Source organism: Scyliorhinus torazame, chromosome 9 (assembly GCF_047496885.1).
Source record: "Scyliorhinus torazame isolate Kashiwa2021f chromosome 9, sScyTor2.1, whole genome shotgun sequence".
In the NCBI taxonomy this organism is placed as follows: domain Eukaryota; kingdom Metazoa; phylum Chordata; class Chondrichthyes; order Carcharhiniformes; family Scyliorhinidae; genus Scyliorhinus; species Scyliorhinus torazame.
In genome coordinates, this window is record NC_092715.1 from 234,045,351 (window position 1) to 234,060,289 (window position 14,939).

At 42.8% G+C, this 14,939-nt stretch overlaps 1 protein-coding gene across 18 annotated transcripts in view; it reads left to right on the top strand.

Moving 5' to 3' along the window:
• LOC140429761 (multiple PDZ domain protein) overlaps nt 1–14,939 on the top strand; it is a 488,055-nt gene that overhangs the window by 451,311 nt on the left and 21,805 nt on the right. For all 18 annotated transcript variants that reach the window (XM_072517160.1, XM_072517164.1, XM_072517169.1 and 15 more), the window contains 3 exons: nt 41–127; nt 3,839–3,941; nt 11,014–11,054. In XM_072517160.1, the coding sequence (XP_072373261.1) occupies nt 41–127; nt 3,839–3,941; nt 11,014–11,054 (231 nt within the window). The remainder of the gene's footprint in view (nt 1–40; nt 128–3,838; nt 3,942–11,013; nt 11,055–14,939) is intronic.

Genomic DNA, 14,939 nt, shown 5'->3' on the forward strand with positions numbered 1-14,939 from the left:
CATTCAATAAATAAAGCAACCTTTATGTTCTGATTTTTAGTGCGCGCAAGGTACAGTAAGATTAGAGGTTGGCAGGTTGAAGGCTGGATCGTTCTCACCTGATAGAAGAGGTTCCCAAGGTAGTCAGGTTTGTACTTCAAGTTCATATTTGAACTCTTCCACAACAAAAGTTTGTTTTTAGGTGCAGGAGTTAATTTGTGTATCGTTCAGTTTTTGACAACGTAAACAATCGGAGTGATCATTTAGCTCAAGTATAATTAAATGATGCTAGAAGTTCTAGTGTATAAAATCAAATAATGGATCTAATGTTACCATTATGTATTGCTGTATCCGCCCAATTCAGATACTTCAACCAGCTCCTTAATTAAAGTTTACCCAGATGTCTTTATTTATGAGTAGAACCATGTACGTACAAGGATATAGTGCAGCACACTTTATTATATATAGTTAACCTGTAAATTACCCACTATACATACAAGAAACACCCTGGATTTGATTATACTACCCGCAAAGGTGGTCTGGTAAGTTGTAGATCCGATCCCTGAGTCCCTCTGGTTCCTCTTTGCAAAGGTGATTCTCGCTGGCTGTTTCTAGCTTGCTTCCTCCCTTCTGGTCGGGTAAGGGTCACTTCACACACCGAGTCTTTGCTTCGAGTCTTCTGCTCCGAGATGCCTACTTTTATCCCTCTCCACTCGCTTTTTCCAGAAACTTCTCTGGCTTCTGGCCAATGAGGTCTTGGGAGGGAGGTCCCAGCAGCTAATGGTCCAGCTGATGACTGTTTGACAGGCCACCTGAGCCCACCCTGGTGTCCCATCTCTGGTGGTGTGGGCTGCACATGACCTGTTCCCATATAAGGCAAAAGTAGATACTCTCAGTGACGGAAAGTCAGGCTCGATCTGTGCTACGAACAACAGACTTCCTGAGGTTTGACTGCAGTATGATTTTAAAATGACCACAGTATCCCAGAAATGTTATGTTGATACTAATAACTTCTTTGGAGAAAAATTCTCTTTCAAATAGGAGTGCTACATGCAGTGTACTGGGTTCAATTTAGTATGTTGATTATTACTAAATCTTGGATTTGTCATATTGATGGAGTAGAGATCTGACTTAACCTCAATTTTTTTTAAATTTAAGAGTCCCCCATTCATTTTTTTTTCCAATTAAGGGGCAATTTAACATGGCCAATCCAGCTAGCCTGCACATCTTTGGGCTGTGGGGCGAAACCCATGCAAACATGGGGAGAATGTGCAAGCTCCACACGGATAGTGATCCAGAGCCAGGATCAAACCTGGGATCTCGGTGCCATGAGGCAGCAGGGCTAACCCACTGTGCCACCGTGCGGCCCCATTTTATTTCTAACTAATGAAGCTCATGGAGATAAATATTTAAGTCTGTGCTAATGGTAGGAAACCTCGGGCATCGCCTGCTGTTAATTTTCCAATCTACACTGGGCTGGATTCTCCGTGGGTGGGATTCTCCATTGTGCCGACAGCGCACCCAGGCCCGGGGATTTCCTGACGGCGTGGGGATGCCCACAGTGGGAAACCCCGTTGGCCGGCTGACGGGATGGAGAATCCCGCTACCGGCGGGGAGGCGCTGCACCGGAAAACTGGTGTCGTGGGACAGAGAATCCCGCCCATGGGTTCTGTCGCATATTTTTATGAAAATGGTTTCTGCATATATTCACTAATTTAATCTGAAGTGGGGCTAATCAGCTTGGAAGAGTCTCTGTGAGTGCTGCTTCAGGTTGCCTTCTAACAATTTTTTTCAGCTAACTTCATTATTAAAAATGACATTTTATAAGTTGCCATTTTTTAAACGTATGTTTTATAAATGTTTTAGAAAAATGAATGGTGGAGTAATACTTCTTCATAATAATACTTAACGTCCCTATCCACCACCACCACCTCCCACACAAGGACTAGTTTCCAGGCAAAACACAGGCCTTGTCTTGAACTGGATTCTCACAATCTTACCATTCGTCAGTTTTGTGTTTTCAATTTTTGGAGAGAGATGGGGGGTGGGGAAGGTGGGTGTTGTTAAGGGTAAAGACATAAATAAACAATGGATAGTGTGAAAATTTAAAGCTCCAGGGAGCTTGTTTTATGTTACTTCAAGATGAAGGGTGTGAATATCATTGGCAAGATCAGCATTTGTTGGCCATTCTTAATTGCCTTGAGAAGATGGTGATGATGATCAGAGTACTATTATTTTTTGTTTTGGTTGTCAGCAAGCACAACCTGTTTAAACTGATAATAAGCTGCGTCAGCATTAGAGAGAGTCTGCCGACTTAAGTGGCATCTAACAGCAGGTCTGCAGTATTCTGTAATTTTAAATGAAGGAAGAACCTGCAACAAGTTTTTATCATGCTCATTGTGCAGTAGTTGTAAGTGACATGCATAAGCAATTATACATGTAAATATGCTTGACCTCCGACCGGAAGGTAGCAGGCAAGTTATACCATGCGACACTGCAACCTAGGGGAAGTCGGTAGGAGAAGTCGCCATGGTTAGTTGTGTTTGTGATTGTTCAAGTTTGTTAGTATTAGTTTCCAACCCATAGTTCGTTATACAATAATAAATTCCACTAGTCTAGAACTAGATGAGGTTCCAACATTGAGGGCATTTAAAAGTTTATTGGATAAACATATGGATGATAATGGCATAGTGTAGGTTAGATGGCTTTTGTTTCGGTGCAACATCGTGGGCCGAAGGGCCTGTACTGCGCTGTATTGTTCTATGTTCTATGTTCTTTGGTGCGCTGACTCAATCATGGTCCATGCACTAGAACACAACAGTAGTTTCACTTCAATAGGATTGATGTTTACAAAATGTGAATGGATAAGATACCAGAACAATCTTTCTGATCTGTGGGATTTCACCCTTCTGCTCATTTTCCTGCTATTCCTGAAAATGTTACACTTGTATCTCAGGTATTGATTGTTACTGTAATTTGCATTAGAGCTCAATACTAATCATCAGTGATGGGATACTGTCATATGCTGGTGACAAACATTTTTTGTGAGGCACTGAGCATTCAAAAGGATTAATTTTTATATTTCTGCATTGAAATTAATTGAATTGCTATTGATTATTTTACAGCATTAATTAGGTGGGGGATTAATTACATCATAAAGCCACAAGCAAGAAGTCAAGTCTTTGATAATTACCTGAATATTTTAACTGTGTTACTGTTTAAAAGCGTAAAAGAGCTATATTTCATAATAAATCCTATCCCCAAAAAAATCTCTGTATTTTGATGATGCTTCTAGCTCAGGGTGAATAACGCAGGGATTTTTATTGCCTGAAGGAAACTTTTTGGGAAACTAATTGCAAGAAAATTTGTTTTATTTTCTGCCTTTCACAAACTATACAACATGGAACTCTTCTTTCTGTATATTTTGTAGTTAATGGCTATGAGTTTATGGGTTGTACATTTATGAAAGCTTAAATGGCTTAGTACACAAAAGAATATGACCAAGGGCAGCACGGTGGCGCAGTGGTTAGCACTGCTGTCTCACGGCGCCGAGGTCCCAGGTTCGATCCCGGCCCTGGGTCATTGTCCGTGTGGAGTTTGCACATTCTTTCTGTGTTTGCGTGGGTTTCGCCCCCACAACCCAAAGATGTGCAAGGTAGGTGGATTGGCCACAATAAATTGCCCCTTAATTGGAAAAAATGTATTGGGCGCTCTAATTTTATAGAAAAAAGAATATGACCAATAGTACTGTGAATTTAATACCAGGCACATTTACATAATGGATATGAAAAGCAAAGTTTAGACCATAATTATATGAAATGTACAATTGCATTCATGTTAATTGTGACTATCCTCACAGGTCAGTGAAGGGAGTAGCGGTGGTGGGCTGACCACATTCTGTTCTTCAGCTTCTGGATCCACCCAACCTGATCAATATGAAACTGGATACAGAAAACATGCCTGTAAGATTTATTCAATCCTGATGGTTAATCCGGAGCAAAATTCTTGATGGTATTATTATTTGTCATGTGAGAGTACCTTTAAGAAATGGGTGTTTAGAAAAATATCTGTCATGGATGTACCTTTAAGAAATGGGTGTTTATCAGTGATGTCAGAGTGTGGGTGGAGCTGGTCTGTCTCTGCTTTTACTTTCGCTTTAGGCTGTTTGCTGCAGGGTGTGTTTAGTTTTGTTTTAGATTTGGAAAAGCTACAATCACAGCAAGATGTGTATGAATCTCTGCAGGCTTATGAATGTTCATTTGGTGATTTCAAAGTGGTAACTGTTCTCAGTAGTGAAGTTAAACCTGATGTATTTCTGTAAAAATGGTTCTTTTTGTCTTATGGATGTTGCAAGGAAAGATTAAGAGTTACTTAGAGAGTACTGTATTCTTTGGGGGATTTATTGGTGTTGATAGTTGTGAAGATGTTTACTGTGGGTTTCATAATTAAACAGTGTTTTAATTTGAAAGTACTGTAGATTTCTGTCGCATCACACCTGCAGAGTAGGCCCGTGTGTTTCCCCATAACCACAATCTATTCAAAGTTGTGGGTCAAGTGAACTCCATGATACACTTTGGGGGTCGCTAAAGCCTAGCCCATAACAAATTTGAATGTGACCAAAGCCTGTATTCCTAAAGGGCAGGAATCCACAACATCCCAAGAAAGTGTTGCAATGTACCACATACAGGTTTTAGTCAGCCTTAAAAAGCTAAGACGGTTCTGTCTCTAATATGGCTGTAATAGCTCACCTTACTGTTGTATATAATTAATTTTCTTTTTAAATCTTTAATACATGGATTCTAATTTAAGAAGTCATATACATAGTATTTTTAAAATAAAGTATGTTTTTGTTATTGATTTATTCCATTGTAGCGAAAGCCAATGGTTTACTAACAAATTGGGTATGCAAGTTGCTTAGTAAAAGTACATAACTTCAACTGGCAGTCACCAGATTATCAATTTTAACAATTTACATTGAATTGCATCTGGATATCAACATTTATGTAAACAAGCCTCAAAGTATTTTGACATGTCTCCATTCATTTTTCCTATGGAACGGATAATGTCAGTGAGTATGAATTGTAGAGGCATTATTTTCCCTCTGCATTGTATCGTGGAGTAATGCGAGGTCACTAGCTGGGCAAACCACAACAGTGTTTTTGCCACGTCAGTGAACTGAGAATCTCATTCTGTGATTGTCCACTCCATCTAAAATTATACAACCAAAAGTAAAATCCTGTAAATACGCAAGGGATTGTCAGCTTCTCTAAACATTTGGGTTAACAGTTCAGTTTTAGCCCTTCCTTCAGAACAGGAATCTGAAAGACAGGCTGTTTGTTTATTTATTCAGGATGTACGATTCCTGTTCAAGGCTTGAAGCCTTTTTTCTTATGAAAGTCATCATTGCTTATTTTCTCAGAACTCGCCATCTATACTTCTGGATCAAACCCATAAAAGCCATTATCTCCTGTACCAGCAAAGGTAGAATAATATCTAGAAACGTGCTGTATTTTGAAATTTTCATCTTGTGCCATCGCTGAATCCTTTGTAATCTTTCAAGTCAAGATAGCTCCCCTGGTGGGAATTATCCCATTTCTACACAGTGCACTTTTGAAATTTTGTTTGTGGGATGTGGGTGCATCCTACATTGCAAAAGGAGGCCATTTGACCCATCGAGTCTGCACAGGCCCTTGGAAAGAGCACCCTACTTAAACCCACGACTCCACCCTATCCCCATAACCCAGTAACCCCACCTACCCTTTTGGACACTATGGGGCAATTTAGCATGGCCAACCCACCTGGCCTGCACAGCTTTGGACTATGGGAGGAAACTGGAGCACCCGGAGGAAACCTATTCACACGCGGGGAGAAAATGCAAACTCCACACAGACAGTCACCCGAGGCCGGAATTGAATCCGGGTCCCTGGAGCTGTGAGGTAGCAGTGCTAACCACTGTGCCACCGTGTCGCCCGTTCAACTGCTCCAATTTTTGTGATTGTTCTCCCTTTGCCATTCTATGATTTTGATCCAGTGACTCTGAAAGAACTGTAATAAATGTCCAGGTTACGACGGTGTGTGACTTGGAGGTAATTTTGTTCCCACAACATTACTGCTCTCATTTTTCTCCATGGTAGAGGTGGTGGGAAAGGAGGTGCTGATGTTAAGCTTCTGCAGTGTATCGTGTGAACAAAAATACTGTGGCATAAAACTCCAATGGTGGGGTGGGGGAGGTAGATATTGGTTCCAGTGGCAGGGCAAAACTGCTCTGAGGATGTTGTTAAACCTATTGATATTGTGAATATCACATCCTTGTGACTTTTAACATACTTGTGAAGGAGCTCTTCTCAGGAGATAAATTTTGGCAATAAAGTAACCTTTCATGAGTGTAAATTTAAGAGGTAAGAATCAGAGCTTTACCCATGCTGAGACAGTTGATTTGGTACAGTGGGTAGCACTAGTTTCACAGATCTAGGGTCCCAGGTTCAATTCCCAGCTTGGATCACTGTCTGTGTGGAGTCTACATGTTCTCCCTGTGTCTGTGTGGGTTTCCTCCAGGTGCTCCGGTTTCCTCCCATAAGTCCTGAAAGACGTGCTGTTAGGTGAATTGGACATTCTGAATTCTACCCGAACAGGCGCCAGAATGTGGCGACTAGGGGCTTTTCACAGTAACTTCATCACAGTGTTAATGTAAGCCTACTTATCACAATAAAGATTATTAAATTAAATCCTTTGAAACCATAAAGACCACCATTGAAAAGTTAATCACCATTAATAATAGGATCATGATAGAACAAAATCCCTATCAGAACCATAGTTGGACCTATGATTTAAAAGTTGGTTGCTTTCAACTACTCGTATAATATTTTCTCTGCATCAGACTTAACACGAATTGCAGTTGGAAATATAATCGTTATATTTCTGTCAGGAAGTTTCAAGAAGCTCTTTGCATATTACGGGTATCAATGTGACCATTGCTACGTTCAACTCCTCATCAACTCTGACTTTTGATTTCATTTGATTTCCAATTGAGTATATGACATTCTTACCAGAGTCACCTACCACGGTATGTTTTTACAGGCCTCGAGCAATACTAGCATACCTTGTTTTGGTTGACTGAGCATCTTTGATAGGAGGAGTGCAATTTATAGTGACTAAACTTTAGGCTTGTTATGACCAGCTCCAGGTGGCGTTCCATAAATGAAAATGAAAATCACTTATTATCACAAGTAGGCTTCAAATGAAGTTACTGTGAAAAGCCCCTAGTCGCCACATTCTGATGCCTGTTCGGGGAGGCTGGTACGGGAATTGAACCGTGCTGCTGGCCTGCCTTAGTCTGCTTTCAAAGCCAGCGATTTAGCCCTGTGCTAAACCAGCCCCTTAAGAGTTGTTGATCCAAGCAAGACCCCTCAATTTGTCAGCGTCCGGTTGGGATACCGCCAAAGTTTTTTCTAAATGAATGTACGGCATGTGGGTGTCGCTGGCTAGGCCAGCATCTAGTGCCTATCTGTAGTTGCCCTTTAGAAGGTAGTAGTGAGCTGCCGCCTTGAACGCTGCTGTTCCTGAGGTGTAGGTGCCACAAACCAGGGTGAGGAGAGATGACTGGCTCCGTGTGTTTATTCAACCCACCCTTGGTGGTAGCAACAAAGGTTTAATCTAACAAGGTTCCCTTTCCCTTGGATACCTTTTCCAAACTCAAAACTAACGTTTAAAAAGGAACCAATTCAACCAGGCTTTCTTGAGTTACGATGGTGCAACCACTACTGAAGGTATGGAGAAATGAGAAAATACAGGCATCTACATTCATACAGATTAGAAGTAAGAATTGAGTGTAATAGTAATAGCCCCGAAAGACGTGCTTGTTAGGTGAATTGGATGTTCTGAATTCTCCCTCGATGTACCTGAACAGGCGCCGAAGTGTGGTGACTAGGGGATTTTCTCAATAACTTTGTTGCGGTGTTAATGTAAGCCTACTTGTGACTCTAATAAAGATTATTATTGAATAAATATAAATAAGAAGTTATACAGAACAGTCCTTGAGTTGCGAGGAGTAGATGTCTCGTTGCAGCCGTTAACGATTGCTTTGAGTATAGTTGGCTTCTGCTGGTGAATAGTTAATTCTTCAGTTTGTGCTGCAGTTCAGTAGAGATTTCAGTTATTTTTCCAGCTGCAATCCTTCTGCTGACTGATCGACTTCCACAGTCAGAGAGACTTTTAGTTGTTCCTGTTAAAGCTGGCTGCTTTGCAGGGTTCCTGCCCTGGTCACACCTTCAATGTGGTAACTTTGAATTGCTTTTCTCACACTCCTCGAGGCAATTATACCCAGGGTTCTTGAGAAGAGAGAGTCATTACTTTTTTTTGTCTTTTGTCATGTGAGAATACCTTTAAGAAATGGGGTCAGGATTCTCCGACACCCCGCCAGGTTGGAGAATCGCCGGGGGGGCGGCATGAATCCCACCCCTGCTGGCTGCCGAATTCTCCGGCGCCGGAGATTTGGCAGGGGCGGGAATCGCGGTGCGCCGGTTGGCAGGCTCCCCCCGGCGATTCTCCGGCCCGTGATGGGCCGAAGTCCCGCCCGTTCTATGCAGTCCTGCCGGCGTAATTTGGAGTTGGTCCCTTACCGACGGGACGTGGCGGCGCAGGCGGGCTCCAGGGTCCTCGGAGGGGGCGCGGGGCGATCTGGCCCCGGGGAATGCCCCCACGGTGGCCTGGCCCGTGGTCAGGGCCCACCGATCCACGGGCGGGCCTGTGCCATGGGGGTACTCTATTCCTATGCGCCGGCCGTGTAAGCCTCCGCGATGGCCGATGCGTAGGTGAACCCTCCCCTGCGCATGCGCGGGGATGACGTCAGCAGCCGCTGACGCTCCCAAGCATGCGCGGACCTACGACGGCCGGCGGAGTCCCTTCAACCCCGGCTGGTGCAGCGCTAAAGGCTTTCCATGCGGGCCGGCGGGGCGCCAACCACTCCGGGGCGGGCCTAGCCCCTGAAGGTGCGGAGGATTGCTCACCTTTGGGGCAGCCCGACGCCGGAGTGGTTCATGCAACTCCATCCCGCCCAGACCCCCCGCCGGGTACAGGAGAATCCCACCCCTGAGTCTTTAAGAAATGGGTGTTTAGCAGTGATGTCAGAGTGTGGATAGAGCTTGGCTGTCTGTCTGCTTTACTTTCGTTTTTGAGCAGGCTGCTACAGAGTGAGTTTTTAGTTTGGTTTTCAGAGAGAAGAGCTGCAGTGAAAGCCATATGCATGGATCTCTCTACAAGCTAAAGAGTGTTCATTTGGATGATTTCAAAGGGATAACTGCTCTCATTAGAGAATTTAAACCTGATCTCTGTGTTAAAAGGGTCTTTTGTCTTCTGGATGTTGTTTGGGAATTTATCAAGGGTTATCTGTCGAGTACTGTATTCTTTGGGGGATTTATTGGTGTTGATAGTTGTTGAGATGTTTACTGTGGGTTTATAAAGTGTTAACTGGTTTCATAAATAAACATTGTTTTAATTTAAAAATACTATGACACTGTTGAATAACATCTGAAAGGCAGGCCCATGTGCTCCCCATAACCACAATAAATTCAACGTTAAGGGTCGGTGAACTCCATGATACACTTTGGGGTTCTCTAAACCCTGGACCTTAACACTTTACTGGAGATGGTAATCAGTCTTTGGATGGTTTTACAAGTACCTCGTCTGGAAGCACAGGGAAGGGTTCCATTGTTCCAGAGAAAAACCTTGCAGCCTTCCCTATTAGTCACTCGCGGGTAATTCTCAGTTATCTTTTGTGTCTGTCCATTTTTAAAATATAAATCTCGGCTCCTTTTTAAAGTCTAATATTTTCATGTATAATTCCAGGATTTTTTCCTTCATCATTGTGACAGGCTTCTGCACTCCAGTCAATTCAGCTGGTATATAAAGGCACCAGAAATGCTAAAGGTGGTGTAATTAGCTCTTCCAAACTGTCAAAACTAGTCTGCAAGCAATATTACACCTTTGCCAGAACTCTAGTAGCCTTTAAATTGCTATTTGATCGAGCAGGAATTTTTCCTATATCCAATGGTTGGAAAATGCAACACATTGTGATTGGGTATCAGAACTTTAGTCCACTCTGTTATAAGTAGACAGTATATTAGCTAAATTATTTAATCAGTTACTGGTTCATGCTCAGAAACTAATACATTATTCAGAGATTTTTTTTCTATCCATTGGGGTATTAATAAATGTGTTTGTTTAACTGTTGTCTCCCAGAAGAACCCAATATTTGTTCAAATGTCAAGAGATTGAACAATCTATTATTTTTTGTTGAGCAATAATTTGTCTGTGTATTTTTAGTTATTCCCAGGATTCTTCTCTAATTAGGAGTGATGATGATCCTAATTCTATATGTTTTTTGTCCAGGTGCAATTTTAAATCTTGACTTTGATCCTCTGTTTCTTCACACCAGCGGGACCGGCGGGATTCTCCGTTCCCGCTGCAGTGAATGGAGATTTGGCTGCCTGCTAAACTTTCTGTCTTCGCCGGCAATGGTGCCGAGGTGGACTCGCAATGTTTTCCATATGCAGAAATAGCATGCACTTGGTTAACTTTTGGGGACACTTGAATAGAACCAGATTGCATCATAACTTTTCCACAAGGCATAAGTTTGCTTTGGCCTAAACATTGGCACTGTCAATTGTTAATCAGTCCAGATTTGTCGTTAATTGCAATCTCATACCTCAGAGTAGATTATCATGCCTTGCTCTTTACGGTTTGATTCTGTTCGATTTTCCAAGTGGGTCAGGCAGACCAATCATTGCGCAGGAGTTAATGGAAGTGGAGAACCTGTAAGTTCATATTTGCACACTTTCCTTAGTTTGGAAGGGACAGACACTGCATTTGTAACCTTCAGTGTAGCTATCAAACAATTTAATCTATTCCTTGAAATGTAGAAGCATGTAAATTGTATTATCCTGCATCTGTTCTACTGATAAATTAGTCATAATTAAAACTAATGATTTCAAAACAAAGTTTGTTCACAATCTGCTTTCTTTTTATTATTTAATGAAGGGACAGAGATTCAAGGGCTCAGAACAGTAGAGTTTAATAAGGTGAGTAGTAATTTGGTGTCTTCACAGTAAGCTGCAGTTAAGAGTTCAAAATCTCACTTTTAAAAAAAGTGCTTCAACTATTGTTATTTCTGATGGGGGTGAATAGGTGTGCCAGAATTGAGAATTGACTTGAAAATGTACTGCACTGTAATTGACCAATATAAATTTGATAGTCAACTAGTTCTTATTTAGGAAGACATAAAGTTGTGAATTTACAGAATGGCTATTGTCGTGTTGGGTGTTCCGCTATACAGATGAACCAACACGGTTGTAGATGGTACAACTCTGTTTTATTACTCTTGATAACAACAGCTGTAAACTTATGACTGTGGTTCGTAATTTACCCGTTAACCTGTGGACCTAGCCCTAAACTATCTTAGAGAGGCACTCAGCACATGGTGTATGTCTGAGTGGCACGCTGTGAGCTCTGTGCCCTGAGCTGTCTCCTGCTGGAATGAGCGGGAACTGTGGTGTTCCCCGTTCTATAGTGCGTGTGCTCTCACTGGTGATTGGCTGTGATGTTGCGTGTGTGTTGATTGGTCCGTTGATCTGTCCATCAGTGTGTATGTGTGTTTGCACCATGATATGTTTATCTGAATATCATGACAGCTATCACAGCTTCAAAATATCCCAAAGTGACTTGCAGCCATTGAAATTTTCGAAATGTAGTCACTGCAGGAAACCCAGCAACAATTTGCACGCATCAAAGAAGCATGAGATAATGACCAGATAATCTGTTTAGTGATTAAAAGCAGAAAGTTAGAAACACTGAGCATCAGTAGCATCCGGGGAAAATAAAGCAGAAATCATCTTTCAAGTCTGTGAACTTTCATCAATACAGCTACAGATCTGAAACAATAACTTTGTTCTCTCTTCACAGTTGCTGCCAGACCTGCTGAAAATTTCCAGCACTATCTGCATTTAGTTCTGATTTTCAGCATCCTGTTTAGTGATAAACATTGGTCAGGGCAGCAGGGAATACTCTGCTGCTGTTCTTCACATTAATGTCAGCTGAAAGACACCGGGCGATTTTCAGCCCACCTTCACCATAAGCGTAAACGGTGATGAGGGCCCAAAATATTACGAGAGTCAGAAAACGAGATTCTCGCCAGCAAGACCTCGTTTTCCGATTCCCCCCCCCCCCAACACCTCTGGCCGGTGACATAACATGGGAAGTTTATTTAAATACATTTTAATATAATTAGCGGGCTCCCCCACCATATAAATAAAGATATTGCCAATATGATGTCACTGGCCAAGTTTACAACAGCTTCAAAACATGATGCAGTGGAGGGGAATCCACCCGGGGTGCCCCTGGGGGCAGGGCAGAGGACTGGGGAGACATGCCCAGGCAGCACTGTCTCATGGCACTGCTGACCAGACATTGCCAGGGGTAGGCCCTTTTGGGAGCTCCATTGGGTGGGTTGCCCATTTGCGTTGGGGTGGTTGTGCCAGTGCTCGTAGCAGGGTAAGGATTGGCCGGCTCCAGCAGGTCCCGCCCCGCCAGTGTGACGGTGGAAATCACGTCCCAGATTTTCTGTGCACAGAGTGCCAGATAGCCTGGAGAGAAAACTCAGCTGGATAGCTACATGCAGGTTTTATCACTCCAGCCAACACTCTGAATAGAGTGCAAAATTCCACACAGCATCTCTAACAATACTTACTGCACTCAACAATAACAACAACAATCTTTACTAGTGTCACAAGTAGTTTCCACCACCTTCAATGGTGGCAAGTTTCAGGTCATTAACACTGCAATTAAATTACTGTGAAAATCCCCCAGTTGCCACACTCCGGCACCTGTTCGGATACACTGAGGGAAAATTCAGAATGTCCAATTGACCTCACAAACACGTCTTTTGGACTCCCACAGTATGACATAGCCTTGCTTTTTTGCTCAAGTCTCTGATGTGCTTAACCCCCAATCTTCTAACTCTGAGGGGAGTTTGCTACCAACTGAGCCACATCTAATACAAAAACAAGTAGTTACGAAATCACAGAGGGAGACCATTCAGCCCACCAAGTCCATGTCAGCTCTCTTACAGTTCATTCTGTCCCATTCTCCCGTTCTAAACCATAACACTGCAAATTTATTTCCCTCAAGCGATGATCCAGTTTATTTTTTGAAACTCTTGTCCCTGTTTCCACCACCCTCAATGGTGGCAAGTTTCAGGTCATTACCACTCAATGAGTAAAGATGTCCTTCATCACAACTCCCTTATATCCCTAACCCAATACCATGGGCGGGATTCTCCGATAATTGGCGCGATGGTTGGAACACGGTGCCAAAAACGGCGCGGATCACTCCAGCGCCCTGCCCCCCCCCAAACGGCACAAAGTCTCCGGCCCCGAATGGGCCAGTAGCGGTGTGACGCCATTCGCGACAGCAAATGGTTTCAAATTTTCACTCCGCGTCGGCACTTAGTCTCCCGATGGGAGAATTGCGCCCTTCATCTCCGGCTTCGCATATTGAATTGGTGTCCGCAAAATTTCACACCTAAACATTTGTCACCTAATTCAACTGAAGATCCTGGCAATTCTTTATTAACGGCTTACTAAAATAATTAATTTCAAAGAAGGTGCAAAATATTGTTTCTCTCCATGGAACTAAAAGTTCAATCTGTTTTAACTTCAAAGACAGGCATCAGTTTTACAGTTTGAGCTGTCACTAGCTGTTTTCTTAACGCCTGTTTGATAAAGGCTATCTGCATTTCAAACTTCTTTTGCTGCTGCTGTTAACCCTTCGTGGGATTCTTCCCTATATTTTCTCAGATACCCTCAGGTCAGGTTTTGCCAGACTTCCATGTTTCAAATGTCATATTTTCCCATTTTTACTTTACACCCCTCTTGGCATTTGAAACATAACTATATCTTTCAGTCAATTATCCCCCCATCCAATTGTACCGACTAACATATATCCCCGATCTTTGTCATTTGTATGAACATTTCGTGATTTTAAATTGTGCACCGAAATCAATCAGAAATTTATCCATCATAGAATTTACAGTGCAGAAGGAGGCCATTTGGCCCATCGAGTCTGCACCGGCTCTTGGAAAGAGCACCCTACCCAAGGTCAACACCTCCACCATATCTCAGTAACCCCACCCAACACTGAGGGCAATTTTGGACATTAAGGACAATTTATCATGGCCAATCCACCTAACCTGCACATCTTTGGACTGTGGGAGGAAACCGGAGCACCCGGAGGAAACCCACGCACACACGGGGAGGATGTGCAGACTCCGCACAGACAGTGACCCAAGCCGGAATCGAACCTGGGACCCTGGAGCTGTGAAGCAATTGTGCTATCCACCATGCTACCATGCTGCCCGTCCATATCCCAGACCAGTGTCGATAGACTCTTTTTTCGTTCTTTCCTCAAGTCCAATCACCGTGAACCATAGCTGTAGCTGCTCAGGAAGGTAACGCAATAGCTACATCTGTGTGTTTCACCACCTCCAAAGCATTTTACTTCCTTGGGGTAGCAGCACCGTAGAAGCTTCCTCGTGTCCTTTAGAAACTGCACCCAACTCAGTCCATGAGTAATCCAAACGGTCTTTTGTCCATCACTGGCTGTCTAATGTCCCATTTTTCTGTTGTCCAAATTGCATTCCGTTTCTCAATGGAATCGTAAATTATGATATCATGTACTATCCACTGATTCCCTTGCTTCATCGATTTAACAGGTTCAGTCAATTCTGCTTCTATTCCTGACTTCCTCTCATTGATGTCTAACATTGTTCTGAACCATGTACGTCTGCCAGCCCCTGGTTTATATGAGATAATAACTTTCTGCCAAGTTTCCTTCAAATCCCTTTATCCGTTATCATCTCCCTTACCACATGAAGCGTATATTTGCCATTAGAACATTTGCAACATAATAAG